Source organism: Thermobia domestica, chromosome 12 (genome assembly GCF_964235325.1).
Source record: "Thermobia domestica chromosome 12, izTheDome1.hap1.1, whole genome shotgun sequence".
NCBI classification, from domain to species: domain Eukaryota; kingdom Metazoa; phylum Arthropoda; class Insecta; order Zygentoma; family Lepismatidae; genus Thermobia; species Thermobia domestica.
In genome coordinates, this window is record NC_137465.1 from 155,168,115 (window position 1) to 155,194,817 (window position 26,703).

Consider the following 26,703-nt stretch of genomic DNA (forward strand, 5'->3'; position numbering starts at 1 on the left):
GAGAAATGTTTCGTGCGTCATCAACTCACAATTTTACTTGCATAAAGACTTGACTCAGTGCTACCACCTGTTGTCAGTGGCGTTAAAAGTTACGTGTAATTGGGGTTGCATCTGTCTAGGGGTTCTCACAACTGCAAATGTCCTGGACCCCAATTAATGGAATTATAACAGTCAGGGGTCCAGGTAGTTATGTGAGTGACTGTACATACCTTGATATTAAGCGCCTACTCTCATTCAGTTTTCTAGTTTGTGTTGTTGATAGTGGTGTATTCACAAAAGTACAAGTTTAGACCTCTCCGTTGGCTCAGTAGCTAGCGCGTTCGCCTTTGGTGCATTATTCTTGGGCTCGATTCCCGGTGAGATAGCCTTGAAATTTCAACATGGTTCGGTTTTCACCTTAAAGTGTAGGTCCACATTTCATATAGCCCCAGTGATAGAAAGGTACACTAAACCTCAATACATAACCAACAAAACAAAAAGTACATAGCAAAAGGTGGTAGTGTTAATATTAGTTAATTATAATACAGGCTAATGGTTTGAACATGACCACCACTTTAACGTGTTATTTCAAGACCAATAGAACAGTGTTGCGGTTAACACAGGCCTGGTATTACCGGTTTGACACAGAACCGGTGTGAAAATAACATCACGACTGTGCTACAAAACTATGTTAATAGACGCATAAATACAGACAGCGCCACAATGTTCTTTCAATTTATATCTTGTATTATTAATAATACCGAACCCGCATGGGAAATGGAACCATTGAAGTACTAATATTGATAACTTAATTGTCAGTGGCCAGCCAAACTTTTTTTCTTTTTGCTAAGAACAATGATTTCGTAGAGGTATCACACCACTTCAAAATCATATGTGTCAGATAGAAATGCTACGCATTTTTTAGCGTGCTCATTACCTTCCACGATGTCATAAGTATCTATGTAACTGACATTATGAATTCGTGTTAGTTTCTATTTTATGCTGTGAGTAAGACTCTACGCGGTATATTTGACATTTATGCCAGGTAACGAAGAATGTATTGTATTTTCTGTTATCTTTCACAGAAATAGTTTTGTGATCGTATACATTTTATAACAAAATTTACATTAGCAGAAGTGCTGCCAGCTACTCTCGATTTCTTACATTTGTTTCCGGGGTATATTTTTAACCCATAAAGATCTTGTCAGGTAGTTGATTCAACCATTATGATTTTAACAATACTTTATAATACGCTAATACGTGACAATACGTTATACACACGACTTATAATATAAAATTGATATATGGAGTTAATTGTACAGTAGAGATTCATCTTCGAGTGGAGAAATTGTTTGTCCATCGTAACAGCAAATGTTACTAACCGTAGAACTTTTTGTACGTGTTGGGTTGCGCATCTGTTCAAACATCTGAAAGCAAAACAAAAATGGATGGACCTCACCTATATAAAGTTCAAGGGCCCAAATACTCATGTAGATAATCATATGCTATACTATACGACTTTATGTGCTAACACAACTATACCAATAGTGCATCTACTTATTTATGGTAAAATTTATATTAAAAACCATTATTTTATCATTAAAGATTCTAGCACTGATTTGCATAGTACGTGGCTGACTTTGAGTATCAGTTATCGTCCTTTAAGCAGGACTTCACTTCGTACTTCAAGATGTAAGAAACTGTGTGCTTTCCATACCGCATCAAAACTCTTTGTACTATATGCAGATTAATGAATTTCCTATGAAAGAAAAGATAGAAATGTACTATCACTTTTTGGATGCTGTTAATCTTTTATTTTCAGAATAATACTTTTTCTAGTGGCGTCTTTACTCATGTTACACCACTTACCACATGAGTTCACAATAACAATCGCTAATGTTATTGTTTCCTTTAAAACTGTTTTCTATAGTGGTCTATAATATTATAGTATAATTATATAAAAGAGTAAATTTACTGACTCACTCACTGTTTCGTTTTATACAATCTCCGAAGTCACTGGGGTAGAATTTTGAAATTTTCTACAGACGTTTCCCTTAAGCTGTATATAGACTGTGTATAAGATTTTTTTGTTGCGAAATTGCCTCTTTAAGGAGAAAGGAAGGACGCACCATTCGCCTAATATCTCAAATGTTTGGACATAGGAACTTGAAGTTATGTACGAATATTATTTTCTAAACCTAGATTGTAGGCGTCGTTTTGTGAAATTTCACCTCTAATGGAGGCGGGAGGCAGGGGAAGTTGAACATGTTTGCTTTCTCTCGACTGACGATACTGTTAATCATATGGATCTTGAAATTCATAAATCTTTATACCTGAAACTCATGCTAGGGGTGAGATGTAATTTTTCGAAATTCGACTCCTAATGGGATTAGAGGTTTCATTGTCTTTCACCACATCTGAAACGGTGCCGCTGAGGGGCGAGTGTAAACAGAACACAACGCATTGCGTCTAGCAAATACACTACCACTATGTAGTCGACGTGCCACTGTGAAGCGTGAGATTGGGCAACATGTAGTCCTCTTAAATATACGTACGTATTTGCAATTGGATCCGCTGATTACTATTCGTCTCACTTCTCTTTCTTTCAGTTTCTTGATAATTTTTCCCTGTGTAAAGTCATGCAAATATTGTCCCCTGCCATGTTATTATGAACATTACCACCAAAAAGCATCTTAACAACTTTCTGACTAACACACACTGTCTTGTTCATTTCATTCAGGTGCTTCATGTTGGGGAGTAGACCCATTTGGCGCTACGATCAGGTTGACGTTACACTATGCAATACCTTGTTAACGTGTGGGAGACCTTCGGAAACATGCTTTCGGAATTTCAATCATTTCCATCCGCTACTCAATACTTCATGTCACTTTATCTCTCTCGTCTTGAAGTTTTGCACACCAGTGTAGTTGATGAGGCTGTCTTCGATCCGCTGTACACTGTAGATTAAAATCATGATTAAATAAAACCTTTAATTATTTGCATTTATAAAATTTATGTATTTATTGAGTTTGCAACAATCAACATGCGGTACCACAAATATTGATGCTAAAATTTAAACATGGTTACGGTTCTTGTCCTAATAGTAAATAGCAAAGAGCGTTTACGTTCAGTCATCACTATCCATTTCGAAATAATGATATCTGATACAATACAATCTTTGAGTCGCAACTATATCATCACAATAGTTTTAAATCGTCTAATCGCCTGCACACTAGCAACATCTATTAGCATGACGCACTGAAGCGTTTGCCGTTTTACAGGAATATGACCTGTTTGAAATTTTGAACTATAATGTTTAATACACAATTCACTTGACATTTATTTTTTGTCCTATTCGGACTAATGATCAATTTCAGAAAACTACAAGGGCAAATTTTAATGTCTACTTCTGGTTCATGGTACACAGTTTGAGGAACGCTGAAATACATGGAAAATGTATTGTATATAGGGAACTATTTAGGAAGAAAATAATATACTGAGGACATTATAGAATGCATGACGGAAAGAGACTAAGACATGAGGAGAAAAGACAATAGTTTTGGAACGGTATTAAAAATTATGATTTTAGACTACCCCAAGACCAAGAAGATATATCAGGGCTATTTCAAAAGCATTTCATATTTGTGACTAATTGTAAGTTGCTCATGTCAGAACACGTATAGAGCTTCTAAATGTATGTATATATATATATATATATATATATATATATATATATATATATATATATATATATATATATATATATATATATATATATATATATATATATATATCTGCAACTATGTTGCGCCCTTCCCGCTAGTCTGAAGGCTAGCTCGTGCACATTTGGCGCATGCGCTGAGTTCAGTTTCTTGTAAAAGAGCATAAAAGTTTTAGTTTCACAACCATTTACTTTCATTAATCATCCGTCTCCTTTAGCCTAAAGGGTATAACCGTTGGACGTTAAAAAAACTGCTTTTTTTTTAACAGTATTGCATTCTCATAGTTAAACAAAAGTTTCCAAATTGGTCAACAGTAACCAGTTTTATAACTTTTACTGTATACTACGAGCATCCATGTCTTTGCGAACTTGCGAAGTAGGTCAAGTGGTAGAGCGTTGGCTTCACACTCGGGAGGTCGTAGGTTCGATTCCCGCTGCTGACCATTCTGGCCGCGGTTTTCCCTAGTTCTACCAGGCAAATGTCGGGATATTAAATAGGCCCTGGCCGCTACCTTCCCAAATCCCTTCCATTGTTATTTTTCTTATTACATATCCAGTATAAAATGGCCTCTGAACTGTACCTGGTGGTTGTTAAATAAATAAATAAAAACATGACTGTAGATTTTTTATGTTCTGCTGCAATATTTTTAAAAATAAGCTGAAGAAATAAGCCATAAGAAGACAAAGTACCTGATAATCTCAGTGGGATTTAAGTTCTCATTTTTCAAAGATATGAAACTTTTTTGATCTAATGTTATTTGAAAATTCGTATTTCGTAGTGATTAGGAGAATGGTCGTAATTTAGTATGATAAATCTTAATTAAGGAATAGTGGCTATTCGTTATCGAAAGAGCCCATCAATATTGAGCGCATTACTTTGAAATGGAAAAATCAATTTCGAGATAGCCAGTGAACGAGATGAAGACGTTCGGAAGATAAATCGAAACGTATATGGCACAGTGTATTAGGATGTATTATTTTTATGTTTTGTTTTAATTAATTCATTCTCAATATGGGATTCTGGTTGGTCAGTGGTGGACAGTCATCATGTGCGTGGGTTTCGTCGACTTCTGCCATTTGCACCCACTCTTTTCATTCCATCATTTCATTCATTACCAATTAAAAAAAAATCCGATATGATATCCTGAAGCTCATTGGCGGAGAAAGGAAAGATTTTTAATGACAGAACACCAATTTAATTCAATAAGAGTGTTATTACACGTTTCTAAGATCCTGCTTTACATTATTCTTCTACCTTGTCCAAAGGTCTTTCCCTAGAATCTTTACACCTATTCTATGTGATACACTCATTATTATACCAACACCGTGTCTTGACTATCTTGGTTATCACGATTTCATTATTTTCAATGTGCTGACCATTTAAATCACGTACCTCCTGTCACTTTTTAAAAGAAAAAGTAAGTTTTATTTTTGTACTCAGCTGGGTACATTCTCCTGGGTTCTTTTAGACATTTATTATAACCATTCCTACATACAGTTTTGATTACAAATATTTTGCAAAGCAAAGTGTTGTTTGTGTAGTAAAGATTGTTTGAGCATGATTTTACATTAATAGTTATGTGATAACTACTAATTTAGGTTGACGTAATGATACTATGGTGCATAATGGACTTCACTTGCAGCTACATCCCCAAGATTATCAATCTGCTGTTTACAGTGGGAGCTGATTCATTACTCTGGTTTATATTGAAGGTAGATATGAAGCAAGAATCGAACTCAGGATCACCATATAAGAAGTACGAGTTGTGCACCTCGCAAGATTATAAATTTTTCATCTATTTTCGATTCTAGTCTCGAAAACGAGATGAAAAGTACATTTTTTATATTGGAGACTAGTAGATAAGCGTACCAATTCTCGCATCGTTTTTCGAGACAAGAAATTTCATCAGTCCGTAGACAACATCAGTTCACTTAAGTCTTAGACCTCAAACATTGCCTTAATGTTACATGGTTAATAGCATAATAACTATACATCGATAAAATCTTTTAAAAAATGAACGACATTTATCAACATTTGAAGATACGGAAGTCAGTACTCAATATATTCCAATAACAAATATGGTTTAAATAAAATAATATTACAACTATTATGGACCAATCGTGACGCGGAAGAATTTTGGAAACTTCTGGATGACATTTAAGGCATAAATTTTATACATAAATTTACTGAACGAGACGCAAATAATTACGAGATGAGAGAAGAATAGTTTTTCGATAATCGAGATCAGACTAAAGACACCTTATTTCTTTTTTCGCCTCGTATCGTGAGCATCTGTAATTACGGTCTCTATTTCTTGGCTTTGAAGTGATGCATAACGTATTGAAGAAAATGATATATTTGTTCTACTGTGAGAACGCATATTATATATAGGCCTAATTACTAAACGGCGTGACAAACATCTTGGCATTTGAAGGAGGCGCTCCAAGTTCCCTTTAAATGCTGCTAGCAAATGAGAAGCCTGTGGTATTGCCACGTTTATTTTGTACACATTCACTTCAGTCTATTCCTTGCCACCTGATCGCTCTGTAGTTCGTCCGCTTAGCTAAGTCACAGCCGCACCCCTTTACTACTTGGGAACGTCGCGTCAGAGCTTGCGTTTTATTCGTTTAGCTGAAATGCCAAGATGATTGTCACAGGCTTTAGTTGTTTATTTCCTATATGAACATAGTATTCAAATCTTAGACTTGGTTACGAGACAAGAGTTCAGACTGGGAGGCACGGTGGGTCAGTGGTAGAGTGTTTACCTCTGGTGCATGTGGTTCCTGGTTCGATCCCAGGATAAGTAAGTTTTGTGGTGGACAACATTGTGCTCCCTGTGTTTTCTCAGGGTATTTTCTCATTCCACTAATTCTTCCATCATCATGTACTTGCGTAAATCATCGTCTCTCTTAGCCTAAAAGGACATAATCATCGGACGTTAAACTGAAAGATTTTATTTCATTTTTAAAGAGTTGAGACTTTCTTTTCTCGGAAAGATATCATAAAAGTAATGTCTCTACTCGGAAAACGTATTGGTTTCTATTGCAAGAACTCTGTCTTGTCTCGTACGTCGTCACGAAAATTACGTCTCGTCTCGTGGACAACCATACACTCGAAACAATGAATTCGTTCGGTTTGGCTTAGAAAAGAAGAAAAAAAACTTGGTAATCTTTCTCTAGAATATATTTCTGGATTGGTTCTACCATATCAACCAAAACTATTATTGATTTGACACCTCGAATTAATGTGGTAATACAGATCTATTAAAACATACTCTTGTAGAATGCCCTATAGAATATAACGATTGTGAAAAATAAAGATTTTGCCTTGCAACTTGTTTAACAAGAACTCCTCTAGTCCCACAGGAAGGTCAGATAAAAATAACTGGAGTCAAAGGATATTATGCAACAACCAACTTCCTCAAGAAGATCTTTATGCACAAACAAAAATGTTACTTCCATTCCAACTGTCCACAGAGAGGAAAGTTGGGATTAAGGGACCCTCAACAAGGGATCATCAGGTCGAGATCATTTCCTTTCTGCCTCCTGAACAGATTTTTAAACGTTACTGATGGCCAACCATGCAAATATTTTCATGTACTTCCCTATGCAAGCGGTCATATGATAGGATTAGTTTTATATCCTATTAAATATAATACATTATTTTTCATATTGAGTTTGCATTTGTTTGAGTTCAACCTTAATTTAAATTTAAGTATTGATAAATAGACACTGTTGTCTGTAAAAATTGCAACACGAAGAAGAACGGGGTTGTACGGGGGAAATCATGTTCCAATGATTACGATTTGCGCAAGATGGCATGTGTGATACCAGGCAAGTCATCTGTTTGGCGCTCAGAGTACTATTGCAAAAGGCTTGTTTACACAGCACTCACCTATTGAAGCATGGAGAAGCAGACAAGAACCGCATGGGCAGGCGTCACTATACCTGTTCTATGCCAATAGAGGAATATAATCAGACAACTGAACGATGTCGCATAGTCAGCCAACGGTAGAGTGGCTTCTTCTACAGCAAGATTGATGTATGTATACAAGACATACCGCCAAGAAAGCTATGCAATGTGTAAGAACTGACAAAAAAGAATGGTATATAGTAAAATCAGGCGATAGATCGCGTGTTGTGATCTCACAACTTGTTGAGAGACATTTTGTGGCCTGAGGAATCGTTCAGCGTTGTCTATAGTATAAACTTGACGCTTGAGTACGATAATGAGTGTAGACTTGACTGCATCGGCGGTTCGACGAATTGTACTGTACTCAAAACTGGCAGTCTTAGTCGACGTTTCGACGGAGTTTACTACTCAAAGCTGGCGGTAAACATGCTTTTGTAGTGACGTACATTGATCCAGAACCACAATAACCTCAGACTACAATGGTCACGTGAATACGGAATTATTGCTGATATGTTTAGTGGTAGATAGTCTTGTTTTCAGACACGTTTTGCTTCAATCTGTTCTAAAGTGGAGGGCGCATATGTGTTAGAAATTATCGTGGTGAACGAAATCTGCCATCTTGTGTTGTCGAGCGCCATAGCGGCTGAACGGAAGGTGTAACGCTATGGGACGCAATTAGGTATAGTACATGAACTTCGTTATTACGCATTGAGGGCAACCCCATTAGTGACAGATACATAAGGTTAATTCTACAAGCCGAAATCATATATTTCTTCAGTCATCCCCGGATGCTAAATATCAGCAAGATAATGTCCTGTCACGTGCATCCCGGATTATGCAAAGCGTACTTCGAGGAATAACAAGTACAACTGCTTCTCTGGCCTAAACAGTTGCCTAATATATCGCTCATTGGTCGGCTTCTTTTTCACCATGGGCCTGCAGAAGACAGTGTTGTGGTGTCTGTTGGACTCGTAGTAGTGTTGTAGAGTCGCATACAAACAACGAGCAGGCTGTTCCTCAGGATCACGTATAATGCCTGTTTGGTTGGATGACATAACGTATAGAGGCTCTCATTACAACATACAAGCGTTTGCGGCATATTGATTATCAAGAATAGAGGCATTGTAAACTGGGGAAATGTACTATTAACCGGTCTAGTGAAAAACAGTTCATGCTGCAAAAGTGAGTGAGAGCTGCACGTGAAGACTTTGGAGTCACTGATTCCTGTTTATCGTGAATTCGATTGTATAAAGTATGTGAGGTATGGGTCCTGGTATTTAGAGAGAGTAAAAATACAAGAAGAACGGAACAAGTACCTTTACAGCAAATTTATTCAAGGACACTTCGTGATCAAAGTCAGAGAAAGATGGTTCAATGTTGTGGGCTTCGATATGAAATTAGAACAAACTATTCAGAGATCAAGGGAAGTGTAGGTCAAACACTTAAATGTGATTGCGTTGCTCAGTAGCATAAGTAGTTTACCACGACGTGCTTTCAATTTGTAATGTTTTCAGAGAGGTGGCTGATTATAAACTAATGAACCACTGTGAAGCGGTTTCTCATTATGAAGTTGTCGGAGGGAGAGGGAAATGTTTTAATAGAAATGTTGAGATTTTGTTCATTTTGTGCAGCAACGAACAAATTCTTTTGAAATGAGTGAGCCTATGCGACTGCATAACTTTGTCACAAAGAATATGTGAACAACGATGTAAAGAGTCATCTAGTAGATATATGTTCACATGGATCGCTATATCTGAAACAGCAGAAATTTACATTGAAAGTAAAATTGTTGTTCGACGTAATCAATAAAGCAAACCTTCTGTGCTTTAATTAAAACATTGTCACACAACCAGGAACCAGAAGAGCTTCACTAGCAGTTTCAAGTGAAATTCTCTCCCAAGCCCACAGTCAGATAGATGTGGGAAAACAAAGGAGGTAATCAATCAAAGAGATATTGTCTCACAATCTTCTTCCAACAAATACGTTATTTAACAAAACAATGAAACACATAATAGTTCAAGAATTGGAAAATATACATTCAACTTAAAATTTTCATTTCAAAAGTCTTCTTACTAAAAGCTGATGTTATTAGATACGGATTTATAGGCCTATGTCCCAATTGCGAACAGAAAAGCTATAATAGATGAAAAACTTTGGAGAGGTTATTCAAAGAGTTCTGCAAATATGAAAGTTTGGCAGTTATTTTGAACTTTCACTCAAAGAATGTAAGAGAATCAGGCAAGTGTGTACAAGTGGATGTATCGAACTCGATGTATAACAAATCCTACGCCTGTATCTGCGTAACATGATAAATTGTGGTCATTTGCATTAAACAAGATTAATCTTGAGGTGTTAAAGTGTTGAGACATTGCTGATACTTCAATGATCTCAGAATTACCAACTATTGGTAGTGGAATGGTAATAAGTTCGTGCCAGCACAAATACGAGTATATTTAAACGGTGCAAGGCATTTTGTAGAACAACTGAACTGCAAATTGAAGGCCGCTGATCTTCATGTCGTTCCACAGTAGAGTGGGTAATTCGAAAAGCGAGTAATTGTGTTATTGAACAACACAGCTGTTATTCTGTTACTTAGATTTGTCTCAGTTCTTCTAATTCAAGGATTCGAAGAGTAATGAATGCGTTATGAAATAGATAAAAAAGGAGAACATCATGAAGCTTCATATTCTGTACCAGAGACCCAACTCAGACATTTCCAATGTTCTCATGTTTTTACAGGTGATGACATCACGCGTAAAACAGGAGCAAAGTGTGCAGCTTTAGCTGCTGAACAATGGACGTTTCTAAACTAGAGTTGCTATATGTCCCGAAATGTCCTAGATTGTACCGGAATCAACATTTGCGTCCCGGCATGTCCCCGTTTTCGGCGAACAAGAGAAAAATGTTCTTTTTTTCTTAACACTTTTTAATGTTCTCTTCAGCTTATGGATATAGCACTTCAAAGATCAAAGGGATCAAACATAACCTAATAAATCTGTAACAACATTTATTATAGGGATGGGCACGAGCGAGTTCGAGCGAGTTTTCTTTGAAACTCGACTCGACTCGAAATAGACATCTTTGAACTCGACTCGAAAAATTTCTTCCAACTCGACTCGAATTTGGTTCGAGTTTCGAGTCGAGTCGGGCCAAAACGAGCCAAATCGAGCCGAATCGTGAGTGCAGCTCAAGTACTCTCTTGAAGTATCATACATACACAATACAATTATTATCAATGACACTACTACTACTACTACTACAACTTATTATTATTATTATTATTATTATTATTATAAGGGCGCCGTGGCTCATTCATAGAGCGTTCACCTCTGGTGCATGGGGTCTCGGGTTCCATCTCTGCTCCCGCCAAGTGAACCTTGTGGTGGACGAACACAGTGTGCATGGGTTTCCTCGGGGCTCGCCCATTTCCTCCCACTTTCTTCATTCCACCATTTCATTCATTTCTCATCATCCCCATCTCCTTTAGCCTAGCTGACATAAGAGTGGGACGTAAAACTCAAAGATTTATTATTATTACAGCGTTTTTGCTCCCAATCGGAAGTCCCATGCTCGAATCCAGAGTTCACTATCCTGACTGAGGTTTTCCAGGGTTTACCTCAGTTACACCAGGTCAATGTTGAGATGGTACCTTAAAATACAGACCCTGGCCGCCATCCTTCTACTTCCTTTCCTAATGTTGTTATTATTGTTGATTTGTTGAGTGCTCCACTGTAAAATGGCCTCTGAGTTTGTATCTGGTAGCTTAGTAATATATATATATATATATATATATATATATATATATATATATATATATATATATATATATATATATATATATATAGTTCACTTAATTCTACAAAATATGGCTGATGGTGGGCATGAACTCATACGTTTCCAGGTACATATACACCTCCTAACAGACCACCACTTTTACGATACTTTTTCGATAAGAGACAGACACAAACTTTGTCTCCTAGACTATTGTCATGGTCTGTATATGAGTAACTTTAAGACACAATCTATGCTACATTCGCGAAGTGTTCTCTCGGGATTTGTGTAAAATTGATTCAAATGCAAAGTTCTCCGCGGCCCAATACATATTGCACTAATTTTAACGGCCCATATGTAATTTGCATATTTATGGGCCTTCATATATCCGGAATTCAATCATACACTACTATAACACTCGGGAATAAAATTGTCTTTACACTAGTTTCTTTAGATGAAACTGGACATGAATGTGGGTATATACAAAACAAATTGGATCAAGTATTGGATCAAAGAATTGTTGTGAATGAATATTAGTCTAGTAGTACTTTACTGAGTAAATAGGCAGAACGATATGGAGGAGAGATTTGAATTGGATAAGCACAACAGTGGCTTGTGATTGAAGAAGACAAAATTATGTATGTAACACTGCTGTCAGAAATAAGATAAAGTATGAACAATGATAATATATTGTAGATATTCACTATTATTATTATTATTATTATTAATTTCAGCACGCAAAGTGTCACACATGTAAATATTTTGTGAAAGCAGAGAAATGAACTTGTTTTTCCGATTGCCTTTGTAAATAGCTGTGGGATTCTTTCTGTTATTTGAGGAGTGTCTGCAAATTTTGACTACCATAACTTTTCTCAAATAAATGACACACTGCCGCAGAAAAATAATATTGTTCTTCTCCTATTTTTATTGCCTACTATAAAAAAGAAAAAAGCTCAAAACTATTCAGTAAAGAAAAGTCTGAACCTCTGTTGGGACCTCTGATTGCAGATTCCGTTTGGTGGTTACTTGTTTACTTGCAGAGTTGCAGGGCTATTGAACAATAAACCACACGTGTTCAGTTGCAGTCCAGTCTAAATCTGTAAGAACGTTTGTCTCCAATGAATAAGATAAAAGAGAATTTCCAGCCACACAAAATATGAAGAAGCGAAGTCAGGACTTGATTTACCATGATATGTGGGGAGGGGGGCGGTAGCTCAGTGGTAGAGCGTTCACCTCCGGTGCTTGGGGTCCCTGGATCGATCCCAGCTCGCGCCGTGCGGACTTCGTGGTGGACAAACACCGTGCTCGTGGGTTTTCTCGGGGTTCTCCCGTTTCCTCCAACTTTCTTCATTCCACCATTTCACTCATCTCTCATCATCACCGTTTCCTTTAGCCTAACCGGCATAACCGTGGGACATAAAACTTAAAGATTTCATTTCATTTTTACCATGATATGAGAGGATTTAGCGAACACCATGATAATTGTCACTTCTGGTAAAATTAACTTATTAGGTGGACTGGATTGATATTAAACCACAAGGGAAACTTGTTTGGTATGTGTCATTGTATCGAATTGCATAGGAATGATGAACTTTCTTTTCATACTTACTCGAAAGTCAGAAAATGTGGCATACAATTATGTTTCCACGAGCTTCCCATATTATACAAATAACAACATTGTTATCCGGAATAGGCTTTTTGCAAATATTGATATTATTATTATTATTATTATTAATAATAATAATAATAATAATAATGATAATAATAATAATAATAATAATAATAATAATAATAATAATAATAATAATAATAATAATAATAATAATAATAATAATATGTAGAAACTAGATGACGATTATTCTTCTCGCAAGAAATTCTAAATATGAATTTAAAAATACCATAGGAAAATTATTCAGCTAAAGACAATATAGGAATATTACGAAAGAGTATTATGAAGATAATTTAATGTTAAGTATGATTTCTTTTGTCACTAGAATTCCTTATAATGATTGACACTAACACAAAAACAGACTAATAAAGCAATATGATAATACTGAAAAATTAGTAATTTCTCCATATAGCCTATGGTAAGATATTTAGAAAATTGATCAATTTTGCATTATCCCTTTTATTAATCATTCATAATGGAAGCCATTTCAACACAGCTATACACAGTCATATATATAAAGACAAGGAGATTTAATGTTGATAATTATGGTTGGAGGGGGTAATTCGAGGTGTATATATATGTGTATATGTATATATATATATATATATATATATATATATATATGATAAAATATTGGAAAATATGGTAAATTTTACGTATTAATTAATTAATTACGAGTATTCATAACGTGAGTGCTGCTTCAACACGGCTATAGCACAAAGGTGTATACCAGGAGATAAATTGATACCGACATATTGATTAAAGAGGGGTTACATGAGACACATCCATCTATATCTATCTTAGAATACCCGGCAACCCTGTTAATATTTTGTTCTGGAGTTAGCAGTTATCTGAATCACCGCGGTGCTCGCCCCGGACTTAGGGTTGTCAACGGATCGAGTGGCTCGGCTCACAGCTCATCTACTATCGAGCCGAACCGAGAAGTGAGCCGAGTCAACACCTCACCTAACCGAGACGGCAAAAACCGATGGTGCTCACGACATTTGAGGCTGTCCTTTTATTTTTTAAAAAAATCTATCGTGGTCTCGTTATCGAGACGAGATGAGATACAAGCAGTGTTCCCTCTCGTGAGCAACACTAAAAGTATTCCATATTACGGCTTATATTTCTCATGGCTTTCGCTTTCCAGTTTAATCAGGCCATGATTTCAAAACGAGCTAAAACGAGCGAGCCATGTATCAAACTCAACTCGACTCAAAACTCGATCTCAAAAACAGTAACTCGGCTCGGAACTCGACTCGAGAAAATTGCCGTTGACTCGGCTTGAAATTCGACTCGAATTCGAGTCGAGTCGAGTTTCAGCTCGACTCGTGCCATTCCCTAATTTATTGTAATACTGTTGCTTTGATTACTTCAACTGCAAGGGTAAGGATTATGTAAAAAAATCCTCAATAAACACATACATCATATCGGGTTAAAATTGAATAATACTTACGAAAGACATCATAGAACATATTTTTTAAATTTCGGGAGAAAGGTAGAGTTTCACTCTCTCGTTTTCTGTTGAATTGTGTCCAAGTAATAAAAATGATTGTGAAATCTCCAAAATTAACGCTAGAGTTCCACGAAAACCAATATTTTCACGAAAGAAATGTTGGATCATATTTTTAAACCAGAAGCGGGAGAGGGGTATTTACTACATTACGAGACTAAATTGACTGATTTTAATTTTAAGCACTGAGAATTACAAAAAAAAGTCAAGGAAAATATACATAACACTGTACCAAAACCAAGTGAGCTTTATGTGAGCTTTATTGGAATTTTAAAAAATGGAGGGGAGGAGAAGGAGGGAAGAAGTAATACTACTACTTTATTCTTTATTAGCTGTAAGAACCATTGTAATTCAGAATCTGAATAAAAAGAATAAACACTCATCATTGAAGACTCTTAATTCAGAACTACGATTAAGAGAGAGGAAAATAATGCTCTTATTCCACCTCTCGAAATTTATCCTGTGCTGTTATGTAACTCCGCATAACCATGGCGAAATCTGGGTTGCACATAAGCAAGGTGTTCCTAAAACAGCTGTAAACCTCCATAAGTTTTCGCATATATTTTTCATTCCCCAAACTTGCCCCAAGCCCAAAATCGAGAAAATGTCTTCGTACAGGTTTAGATCTAGTGAAAATGTGTGTACAAAGTTTGATTACTCTATAGTAATTCCTTTATATGCGAAAATCTGTCCACAGACACACACACACATATATATGCATACTATTTTATTATTATTTAAGATAATTTCAGTTCTATAGAAATTGAAGGGTTCGGAAGGTTTAAAGAAAATGCATTACACATTACACTAAAATTAAATTTTGTATTTTCTTTCAGTTTGATAGTACTGAGGGGAGGGGGGGAGGAGTGATGCATTCCACATGAGGGGAGTGAAATCACCGTTAAATTTGACTGATTTTTATTCCAAGTACTGGAGATAACGGAAAAAAGAGTCAGCAAGTGTATATTATATCAAAGCAAAATGGAATGAATTTTGGAAAATTAATTGTGGAACTTTAACAGAAATTGCGTGAATGGGGATGTGATGGAAATGTTAAAAGGGTAAATCCATTCTTCTTAAATCCATCAATCCATCCATCATATATTCTTTACTGATTTTTTTAACTCACTGAAGAGGGGAGGATAGAGAAACCTTGAAGAAAATGCAAGACATAAATTACGCCAAAATCTAAGATTTTTCAAAACAAAGAATATCGTGGAATATATTTTTGAAATTGAGGGGGCTGAATTCACTCTTTCATTCTGAATAGATTTTAATCCCAAAGTACGAGGATATTCACAATAACATAAAGAGAATATACACTAAATCGAATATATTTTATGTCGTTTATATTAGAAAATTGTTTTGCACATTCATGTGGAAACTTGTAACATGATGTGGATTTTACTTCTTTTTAACCCCCCTTACACTTGATGGCTTGTAACTAGTGTTATGAAGGCCTGAAAAAAAAAAGAAAAAGAAACGGAATGTTTGGGTTAAAAAAAGTTTTTTACGGTTTCTTTCCCGAGCATGTAAAAAAACGGAAAATTTGGGAAAAATTGAAATTTTCCAATATTTTATTATATTACGCTTTTAAAATGAAAACTATTTTATACTTCCTAGTTTAGAATTAAGACAATTAAGTATTTATGATTTTTATATTAGAATAGGGAAATATTGTGGCAACGAATATATGTGTACGACTCATCCAAACCCTTAAAAGTTAGCAAGTGATAGAATGGAGTTATTTCTACAAAAGAAACTAAAATATAATCCTAGTTTGCTTAATTAATATAGACGCATTGAAATTATTTTAAGCAATCTTATGAAATTTCCACTTGATGGCAGGGAAGTATTAAAATAACAGGGCCAGAATCATATTAGTTAACATGTTAAATCAAACATATATTTCATAGAGATATCTTCCTTGTACATGTTCTTGCAGAATGGAGTTATTTTTGCATATTGAAAAAAGATTTAAATTCGGATAAACTTTACGGGAGTTATCGTTTAACAAACGGGTAGTAGGACACACACATTTAACGCCAATCGAGTCGAGTAGTAGAAGGTACGCTAACGCTCATTCCAATATATAGATTGATTAGATATCGGCAGTGGCAGTTTGGATAGCTTCCCTGTATGTTTTCGCTTTTATACGTAAGCCATATTATGTAGCAAACCGGTTAATTGTGTTTCGGTTTTCTATTAGCATTCTTACCAAGTAGGTTGAATTCATATTTAAATGAAGTTTTAAATTAATATGTCGCGATTAAATGCCTTAGAGTAAACAAAAAGGATAATAATTAATGAAAGTGAATGATTATGGATGAATCGGGGGAACGAAAATGTGGGAGAAAACGAAAAGCGTTGAGAAAATCAATTAGCTTCAAACTTATATTGCCTGAGATTGAACCAGAGACCAGAGCTGAACAAACTACCACTAAGTCAACAAGGCTTCTTGAGCTCGTGATGCGTGTCCGGTTGAATAATAATAATAATAATAATAATAATAATAATAATAATAATAATAATAATAATAATAATAATAATAATAATAGAAGCGATGGCTCAGTGGGAGCGTTCACCTCTGTTACATGGGGTCCTTAGTTCGACCCAACTCGCGCCAAGTAAACTTTGTTGTGGACAAACACCAGGTGCGTGGGCTTTCTTGGAGTTCTCCCGTATCTTCCCACTTTATTCCACCATTTCATTCATTTCTCGTCATAACCGTCTCCTTTAGCCTACCCGGTATAATCGAGGAACGTAAAACTTAAAGATTTAATTTCATTTTCTCAATAATAATATTTTTTTGTCCTTTTTCTTTCTTTCTTTTCCTGCTTGTTAACATTTGTCTGTGTAAAATAGAAAAAAAATTATGCTGTATCTGGGAATTTGTCCAATAAATAAATAAATAATAGACGAGAGAAAATGACAAGGTATGCTTTAAATAATAAACCTCTACTTTCTCTTCATTTTTAATTAAAGCGAAAGCTTCTCTTAACTTGCAAGCACTAGGGAAAAGCTTATAACGCACACAGTGGACTCTTACATAATTCATTCAACGCAGCATCATGGGATACATAAAAATCTCAAGTACGAAATGAAAAGTTCATTCCAGAAGGAATTTTATGTGGATGATGGCGCCAGGGGAATTTCAAGGGTCTGTTCAAGGGTCAAGGGTCTTTAACGACTGCTGTCAATTCAGAATATGAGTGAAGATATTACGGGCGCTTTATCTATCTATCTATCTATCTATCTATCTATCTATCTATCTATCTATCTATCTATCTATCTATCTATCTATCTATCTATCTATCTATCTATCTATCTATCTATCTAATGCGTCCTTAACTCTTGCGTAGTAGCACTGCATGTTATTGTTGCAATCAACAGATGAACCGAAATGGAATTGGGCACTAAAGTTTTTTTTTTTTTTGTTTGTTTGTTTTAATCTTGCTGTTACGTGAAATGCACGTAATATTTTCTTCTATATAAGCTCAAGAACAAATTGCGAATTTGTCAATATACTTGTGTACGTGCTTCTTTTCGCATCGCAATCTGTCCTAAGCAGATATATTTTTATTGTTTCAGAAATCTGATAGCCCTTTTATACTTGGATCTTCGATCATGAAAGGGGAAGAATTGAAAGAGTATACTTAATAAGATTATCACACGAGAATTTACCTAATGGAACTGAGGAAGCTTAATAAGACTCCAGTTAGAATGGCCGACCACAGCATTCGATCTCGAAACCTGTAGGTTAAACATAAGAAATTGTCGTTCATTGAAGCCTGCTAAATTACTTTAACCCAGAGGCGGATCTAAAAAGGTAAAAACTTGAGGGGGGGGGGGCAACCAGAACCCAGAATATGATAGGTATATCATGTGTTTACTATAAACTTTCAAAATATTTTTCTACATAAGTAACAGCTTAAATTATTTTTCTCACTCAAAAAATTGGGGGCATAGGACCCCCGGCCCCGGGCTAGATTCTCCTCTTCTTTAACCCTTCTAAGAAAACGCCATATTACTGAATTAGCCCTTTATATAGAACCAAGATTTGAAAGTGGTTAACCCATGGGCGTCTCTGGCTGGGGGACGAGGGGGACGCGTCCCCCCAATATTTTGAAGTACAAAATGTTCAATATTCTATTTAATTTAATTTATTTACTAACGACAGAATAACATATAAACAATATATAACACATGGGCTGAAAAGTCCCGGGCCTAACAAAGAAAACACCGTTTTTTTGGTTCAAAATTAGCTTCATTCATCAACGTAATCTCCATGAAGAGCAACGCAATCAGTCCAGCGCCGCTCTAACATTTCAATACCACTTTTGTAGAACGATTTATCTTTTGCCTCAAAATAGGCCTCAGTTGCAGCGATAACCTCTTCATTCGTGCGAAATTTCTTACCGGCGAGCATTTTTTTCAGGTCTGCGAACAGCCAGTAGTCGCTGGGAGCCAAATCTGGCGAATACGGTGGATGTGGGAGCAATTCGAAGTTCAATTCATGTAGTTTTGCCATTGTTTTGATTGACTTGTGACACGGTGCGTTGTCTTGATGATACAAAAGTTTTTTCTTTGCCATATGCGGTCGTTTCTTTGCAATTTCGGCCTTCAAACGCTCCAATAACGCTATATAATAGTCACTGTTAATGGTATGTCCTTTCTCAAGATAGTCGATGAATATTACACCACGCACATCCCAAAATACCGAGGCCATAACCTTGCCAGCCGATTGTTGTGCTTTCGGCGCTTTGGACGAGGTTCACCAGTTGCTGTCCACTCAGATGCCGATCGTTTTGATTCCGGAGTGAAGTGATGGATCCATGTTTCATCCAGTGTCACATATCGACGCAAAAATTCCGGTTTGTTACGTTTAAACATGGCCAAACACTGCTCAGAAGCATCAACACGTTCTTGTTTTTGGTCAACAGTGAGCAAACGCGGCACCCACTTTGAACAGAGCTTTCTCATAGTCAAATGCTCATGCAATATAAAGCCAACACGTTCTTTTGATACCTTTACGATGTCAGCTAACTCACGCACCTTCACTTTTCGATCATTCAAAACAAGTTTGTGGATTTTTTTTATGTTTTCTGATGTTACTGCCTCATTTGGACGTCCACTGCGTTCTGCATCATCGGTGTCTCTACGACCACGTTTGAAGTCAGCAAACCAACGTTTTATTGTTGTTTCTGATGGAGCGGAGTCCCCATAACACTTTTCAAGCCATTGCTTCGCTTGAACGGTATTTTTTCCCATCAAGAAGCAGTGTAAAATTAAAACACGAAATTGTTTTTGATGCATTGTTTTGAAACTAACACAAGTAGGGTCACTCTTAGCACAATAACTCACAGACGACTGAATAGAATATGAAATTCTCACAGCTGTCTTGTGAAGGTTAGTATTCACTGAAAACAAGGTGACTGCAATACAACTAGCGCCATCTATGTGTTAGGCCCGGGACTTTTCAGCCCATGTGTTAATTATTATATTTATTTGGAATATAATATTCAGGCTATGAAACGATTATAACAAAGTTCTTAATATGTCTCAAGAGAGTCCGTGAAGGTAAGCAAAAAGGTTACAAATGGAATCACAGATAAATAAACAAGTTGGGCTAGGTATTTAAATCACTTTCTTTGATATCCCCCCCAAAGTTTACATGCCAGAGACGCCAGTGTGTTAACCCAATTCTTGTTGCGAATCTAAATTTCAGCTCACCATACAATAATCCTCGTTGAAGGTACACGTAATTATTTCTTTAACGCTGCAGTGTATTCACTTGATAACAGTTCAGATTTCTTCCCCGTATTAACTGAGTATAGAGACGAAATTAGGAACTTACTACAGTTAAGAACTAGCGAGCTATAATTTAAAAAGCAAAATTATGGTGTTGATGGCTGATGTCTTAATCATACATCACTCAGTTGTACGTGCGGCCTCTGGCTGGAATAGATGGCTGGTTGGTTGATTGATTCGACGCTTACCGTTTTGTTAAACACCTAGGCTATGTTAGAATAACTTTCAAGGCTCACACCAGGAATCCAACATCGAAAGTCTGGAAGGCAGTTTCAATCGGCGTAGTGAGTCCTGGACTGTAAGGCGAGGGACCTTATTCCATAAGTGTTTGCACTAACGAAATGCAAGATTTGCATTTTAATTTCCAACTATCATTGTATGTCACATATAAATTGCCCCCTACTAGTTTGATTATTTGCGTTGCATTGCAATCCGCAAATTTTGAGAAGACCGATGCAGAATGAGGCTTCCGGTCCTTTCGTTTATATAGACTACTTTAATTAGACATGAACCAAAACATTTATAATAACGAACTGGAACTTATAGGACTTATTCTTCCAGTTTTCTAGTAGTCCCAAAACTTCCTACTTGGGAAAAGTACCGGTATGTTAAAGGATATTAAAAAGGTGATAACCACTTTCAAACATTGCAGATTTTAAGATACATGTTAAAAAGTAAATCAGTTTCAATGAGGTCATTGGGGTTGAAATGAATACTTAAGATTTTAAACTGAGATACACTAGATACTAAAATCTAACTGCTATGAATATAGCTCCACCTAGATAGATAATAACTTGTGAAAATTTATGATTAAACTGGATAAAGAGTATCCTATTTACGTACTAGCCTCAATACATAACAACATTCGATACAAAGAAAATCGTAGCGACTTTCTTCACTACTGAAAGGAAAGTAAAGAAGAAACTCTTGGGTTTTCTATGATTCTGTAATAATGAGTTGGATAATCGCAAGATCGCTACAAATCTCAAAATGAAGCCGCATACGTATGACCTCCGTTTTCTAACAAGGTGCATTCGCGAAGTGTCCCCTCGGGATTCGTGTAAAATTTATTTAAATCCAAAGTTCTCAGCTGCCCAATGTGTATTGTACTAATTTTAGCGGCCCATACGGGTAATTTGCATATTTATGAGTCTTCATATATATATATCTGGAGTTCATACACTACTATAACGCTCGGACACAAATTGCTTTTAGTTTCGTTAGATGTAAATAGACATGAATGTGGGTAAAACAAATTACATCAAGTACGGCTATATGCAAAACAAATTGCATCAAGTACGGCTTCTCCGATACATGTTACTCATCCCGACCGCCATCTTGGATCCGCCATATTGGAGTTAACTTTCGGTTTTTCAAATGGGAATAGGCGCAAGTGATATATCAAATTCGTGTAGAATTTTCTCGGAAATCCATTGGCGTAGTTAATTTTACCGTAGCTTGTACCATTTGGAAGATATTGCATATTAAATCCCTCCAGGCACTTCGCGAATAGACATTTTAGAGTAATATCAGTTACGGTAACGATGTTGACAAATCAAAATAATTTCTAACTGCGAAAAACTGTAGGCAGTGGCTTTTTAAGAGCTTAAGGGGATACCGAGCTTAAGTCGCCTCACAAAATTTTATTTACTATCTTAAAAATGAAATATCTTGCAGAATTTTTACATTTCCAGAAATAAAATTAGCAAAGCCTCCGAAACAAAACCCTAAATACGCCACTGACTGTAGGTATAAACAAACTCTTTACAACATTGTTGTTATAATCTTATACATTTATGTGAGTGAATGTTATTACCTTCATGTTATACCATAACAAGGAAGTATTCCATTAAGGTCAAAATGCCTAATGTAAATTAAAATAGGACCAGATTTGGGTGAAGACCTACCTTTCCGTATTTACGTTTAGGTCTGTGTGTATTTATGTATTTATGTTCAGGGAATATTTCGTCAAAAATAAATCGTTTAAAAGATTACATATACACACAGGGAACTGCACAATTTTCTATTTTTTCAATATTCGTGAAGTGCCTGATATTTAACATGTAATACTTTGCGTACGGTACAATATACGCTAAAATTAACTACACCAATGAATTTCCGAGAAAATTTTATATGAATTTGATATATCTCATGCACCTATTCCTATTTGAAAAATCTGAAGTTAAATTCAATATGACGGATCCAAGATGGCGGCCGGGATGCGTAACACGTGTCAGAGAAGCAGTACTTGATCCTATTTGTTTTGTATATACTCACATTCATGTCCAATTATATCTAAAGAACTAAAAGCAATTTTGTGACTGAGCTTTATAGTAGTGGTTGACTAAATTCCGGATATATGAAGGCCCATAAATATGTAAATTACCCGTATGAGCCGCTAAAATTAGAGCAATACACATTGGGCTGCGGAGAACTTTGCATTTAAATATATTTTACACGAATCCCGAGGGGACACTTCGCGAATGTACCTTGTAAGATAAACCAGACTTGTGGAGAAGACATCACATGGATTCAGATCAGTAAAGGATCCAGTAGCATAGGAGTACCATTTTATAGATTCTTCCTCCGTCACCAACAGGAGGAAGCAGGAAACCGTGTATTTTATGTTTACAAATTTTGTATGTATAGGCTTATACTGAGTAGCCACGAATTACAGGTTGTTCCATAAAGTCAGGACACATTGGTAAAAATACATATTTTAAAGAAATGAGATTTATTAACACTTTATTCCATTGTAATATTGAATAACTTCAAAATGGTTTCCATTATTTGCTACACAAAAGTTGATGTGTGCTTTGCAAAATTTAAATCCACATTGCGTCAATTTTACCACATTTTTCTTTATGGGTTCAATCAATTTTTTCCTCCTTTTTCTCTTTCATCAATTTAATGCACCAGATAAGAAACACCGTTGGGTAGTTATTGAGTATTTAGGCGTGTAATATATTTTAAAAAGCGTAGTAAAGGAGTCGGGTAAGTTCAACATTAACCGGTTTCTGCACCAACTCTTCATAGTTATTGGTTCTCCATGAATCAACGAGGAGCAGCAAGGCCAAAAAATACCAGTCATTAACTTTTTCAGGTTGTCCTAGGTCATATTTGCACTTTTACCAGCGAATGTGAACGAATATTGGGTGGATCTGGACGTTTGTTGGCTGCAAAGTGGCCTCATTCACGTTTATGGTTGTTCGTCATCCATGTCACCTTTACGACAGTATTCTTACATTGCCATAGCGTGAAACACCTCCTGTTACAGAGGTCTCAAACTGTATTGACCACTAATGACCATATAATTGAAAACCTAGGCCCTCTCAAAGTAAATTTTTCTATGGCCAGTGTTAATGATAGAATTATAATGTTAAGACTTAAAGGAAAAAAAGTAGAATTTAATGGTGATAAAGACATGCGCACCGACGACTTTCCATACAACTGAAGAAGTAGAGGAAAATTATGAGAAAATAGAAGGAACTATTGACAGACAGAAGAGGGATTTATGCGTAATTGTAATGGGAAATCTCAATGCAATTGTGGCCGAAAAAACACAGGAATGTAGTGTCGTAGTCAAATATGGTTTAGGAGAAAGAAATGAAAGAGTAGAGGGACTGGTTTCTGTAGACAGAATTTACTAGTAATTGGGAACACTTGGTTCAATCAGCACAAGAGAAGAATATATATCTGGGTACATGGCAATTCTCAATAGACGACCGAAGATAACAGGTAGGCTATGCTACGATTCACAGACACGTAGCCAGGATTTCGTAATAGGGGGGTCCGAGACATGAAATACTGTGGTTATCACACCAGAGTTCGATTATTCTAAACTATTTTACTGGTAACATATATTGGTTCGTTTAGTCAGGATTTCGTGATGGGGGGAAGGAAGTTTGATATGAAATATTGTGGTTATCACACCAGGGGCTTGATCAATTTAAACTATTTTACTAGCAACATATATTGGTTTGTTAAGACTTTAAAATTAGGACATATTAGCAAGGGCGCCGATTTCTCTGTAAATTTCGGGGGGTCCATTCAGACTCAGAAAGCATATGTGAGGATTTTAAGACAAATTGCATTCAAATATGCCAATATATTGTATATTTATAAATACAACAAGGGTGCCCACATGACCCTTGGGGGGCCGGCCCCTCAGGATCGGCGCCCATGCATCTTAGTAAGTATTTTAGTAACCAACTATGAAGAAATCTCGAATAAAAGAATATTTATAAAAATATGTTTTTAAAAAATCTACGTTCCTTCTTCTGTTCATCCAAATATGACAATTTTCCTTTCATTATGACCTCAACTATTAAAAAAAAGTACGTACTCAATAATGTCTTGTAAGATATTTTATATCTGCGTTCCTTACTCTGTTGAATCAAATGTTAACAGGACTTGCTTTCCACATAACTTTTTTGTTTTTATTATTCCGTCAATTACTGTCTGTTCCAAATGACAAGTTAAAGGAGCAGTAGAAAACCGTTTCTGAAATAACATGTTTGATAGTACAGGGAAGCGATGATAAAAATTTATTTTTATTTTAGCTTTATTTTTATCTTTATTTTTAACGCTGATTCTTCCTATTTCTTGCTTCTTTTTGTTTCGTCCTTCCTTAATTTTTTTACTTCTGGTCTTGAAGGGGGGGGGGTCCGGACCCCCCGGACCCACCCCTTGGCTACGTGCCTGCGATTCAGGTTAAGTATAGGGGTAGCTTGAAGAACGCGAATATCCTCACCGGGGCAAACATTTTCTCTGATCATAACCTTGTGCTGGCCGAAATGGATATTTAACTGAAAAATGTAGGCAGAAGAAAACTAGGCAACAAGATGTTGAATATTGAAAAGTAGAAAAACGAGGAAATAAGAAATAATTTAGTTGAAAAATTCGAAGAAATTTACTCAAACGGGGAAATGAGAGGAGAGGTGGAAGTAGTAACGGACGATGGAAGGGTAACTAGTAAGTTACAGCAAATAGAAAACGGCTAAATAACCGTGATTACCGAACATATGTTGCAGAAAATGAGTGAAAAGAGGACATGGAAAAAGGTTGATATAGAAGGGAGCAGGAAGATGTACAGGAAGTTAAACACCGAGTTACGAAGGGGGAAAGAGAGAGCAAGGGAATAATTTTACAAAAGAAAATGTGTGGACACAGAAGAATTGGAAAAAGTTGGGAAATATGGGGAAATGTACAAGGAGCTGAAATCTATGGAATTTCGAAGGAAACAAAGGGGTATTACGATGGCAGTAGAAAATAAGAATGGGAAGGTAGCCAGTGAGAGAAGTGAAATTTTAGGAAGATTTGAGGGCTTATGTGAAAGTAGGAATATACCGTGTATCCTAGAGGTTGAAATAGTAAATGAAGTACCCGAGGGGTGGTAAAGGGTATATAGTATTCTTCTGGATTAGTTTGAGAAAGACGTCCGAGATTAGGAATGGAAAGACAACCGGGTCGCTTCATTAACAATATGCAAAACAAGGACAAGAAAAAAATGTTTTGACTGTTTAATGAAATATACAGGGTGTCCAATATACAATGCAACCCGTAGTTTGGGATCATATAACTTGTGAACTTGAAGCGACATACAAATAATGTTTATACCAAAATGAAGCCTTGTTCATGCATATATTTATAAACTAGGAAGCAACAATTGAAGTACACTAGGAACCACACACTGTTGCCAGATGTAACCGAAAGTGTAAATCAATTTTTTTGGTGCAAAACATGTAAATTGACTCATAACTCATACGTATGGATGTTCTGTTATTAGTTTTCAGTTTGTTTAGTTGGAGTAGCTTGTAAACTATGGAGCAGAAAAAAGAATTTTTCATTTCAACTAACTAATCGAATGAGGCCTCTGTAAGGGGGAACGAAATTTTCATAAATTAACACTCTAGTAGATCCTTAACACACATTTTGATGCACTGAAGCATCAGCGGAGTTGCCAATTCTATGTACATTACGCAATTTTTGAAAACAAAGAGAAATAAACTTTGAAATTATCATGATAAAACTTTTACTTACATGCATCCGGCAACACTATCACGAAACGAGTTATCAGCTCTACAGCAGATGCTGGAAGTGCCCCCTGTTTTGATTCAAACACTGGTTCACATGTTTCACCATATTGGTAGCAACTTTACGAAGAGTAGAAGTGGTAATGTTCTCAATGGCACTGCGAATGTTCGTTTCCAGGTCTTGTATAGTTCGAGAATTGTTCTTGTATAACTCTTGCTCTAATTAGCCCCATAGAAATGAATAGCAGTGTTGCCGGGTGCATGTAAGTAAATGTTTTATCATGATAATTT

At 36.1% G+C, this 26,703-nt stretch overlaps 1 protein-coding gene across 1 annotated transcript; it reads right to left on the bottom strand.

Annotated features, from left to right (window-relative positions):
* Positions 1 to 19,261: 19,261 nt before the first annotated feature.
* Positions 19,262 to 19,837, bottom strand: LOC145666146 (protein GVQW3-like). The gene has a single exon (XM_081733228.1). It carries the CDS (start codon positions 19,835 to 19,837, stop codon positions 19,262 to 19,264), a length of 576 nt encoding a protein of 191 aa, XP_081589354.1.
* Between the last annotated feature and the right edge of the window lie 6,866 nt (positions 19,838 to 26,703).

Bases quoted from the DNA above. Each gene is read 5' to 3' on its own strand.
- LOC145666146 (XM_081733228.1), bottom strand. From the start codon at position 19,837: ATGGGAAAAAATACCGTTCAAGCGAAGCAATGGCTTGAAAAGTGTTAT.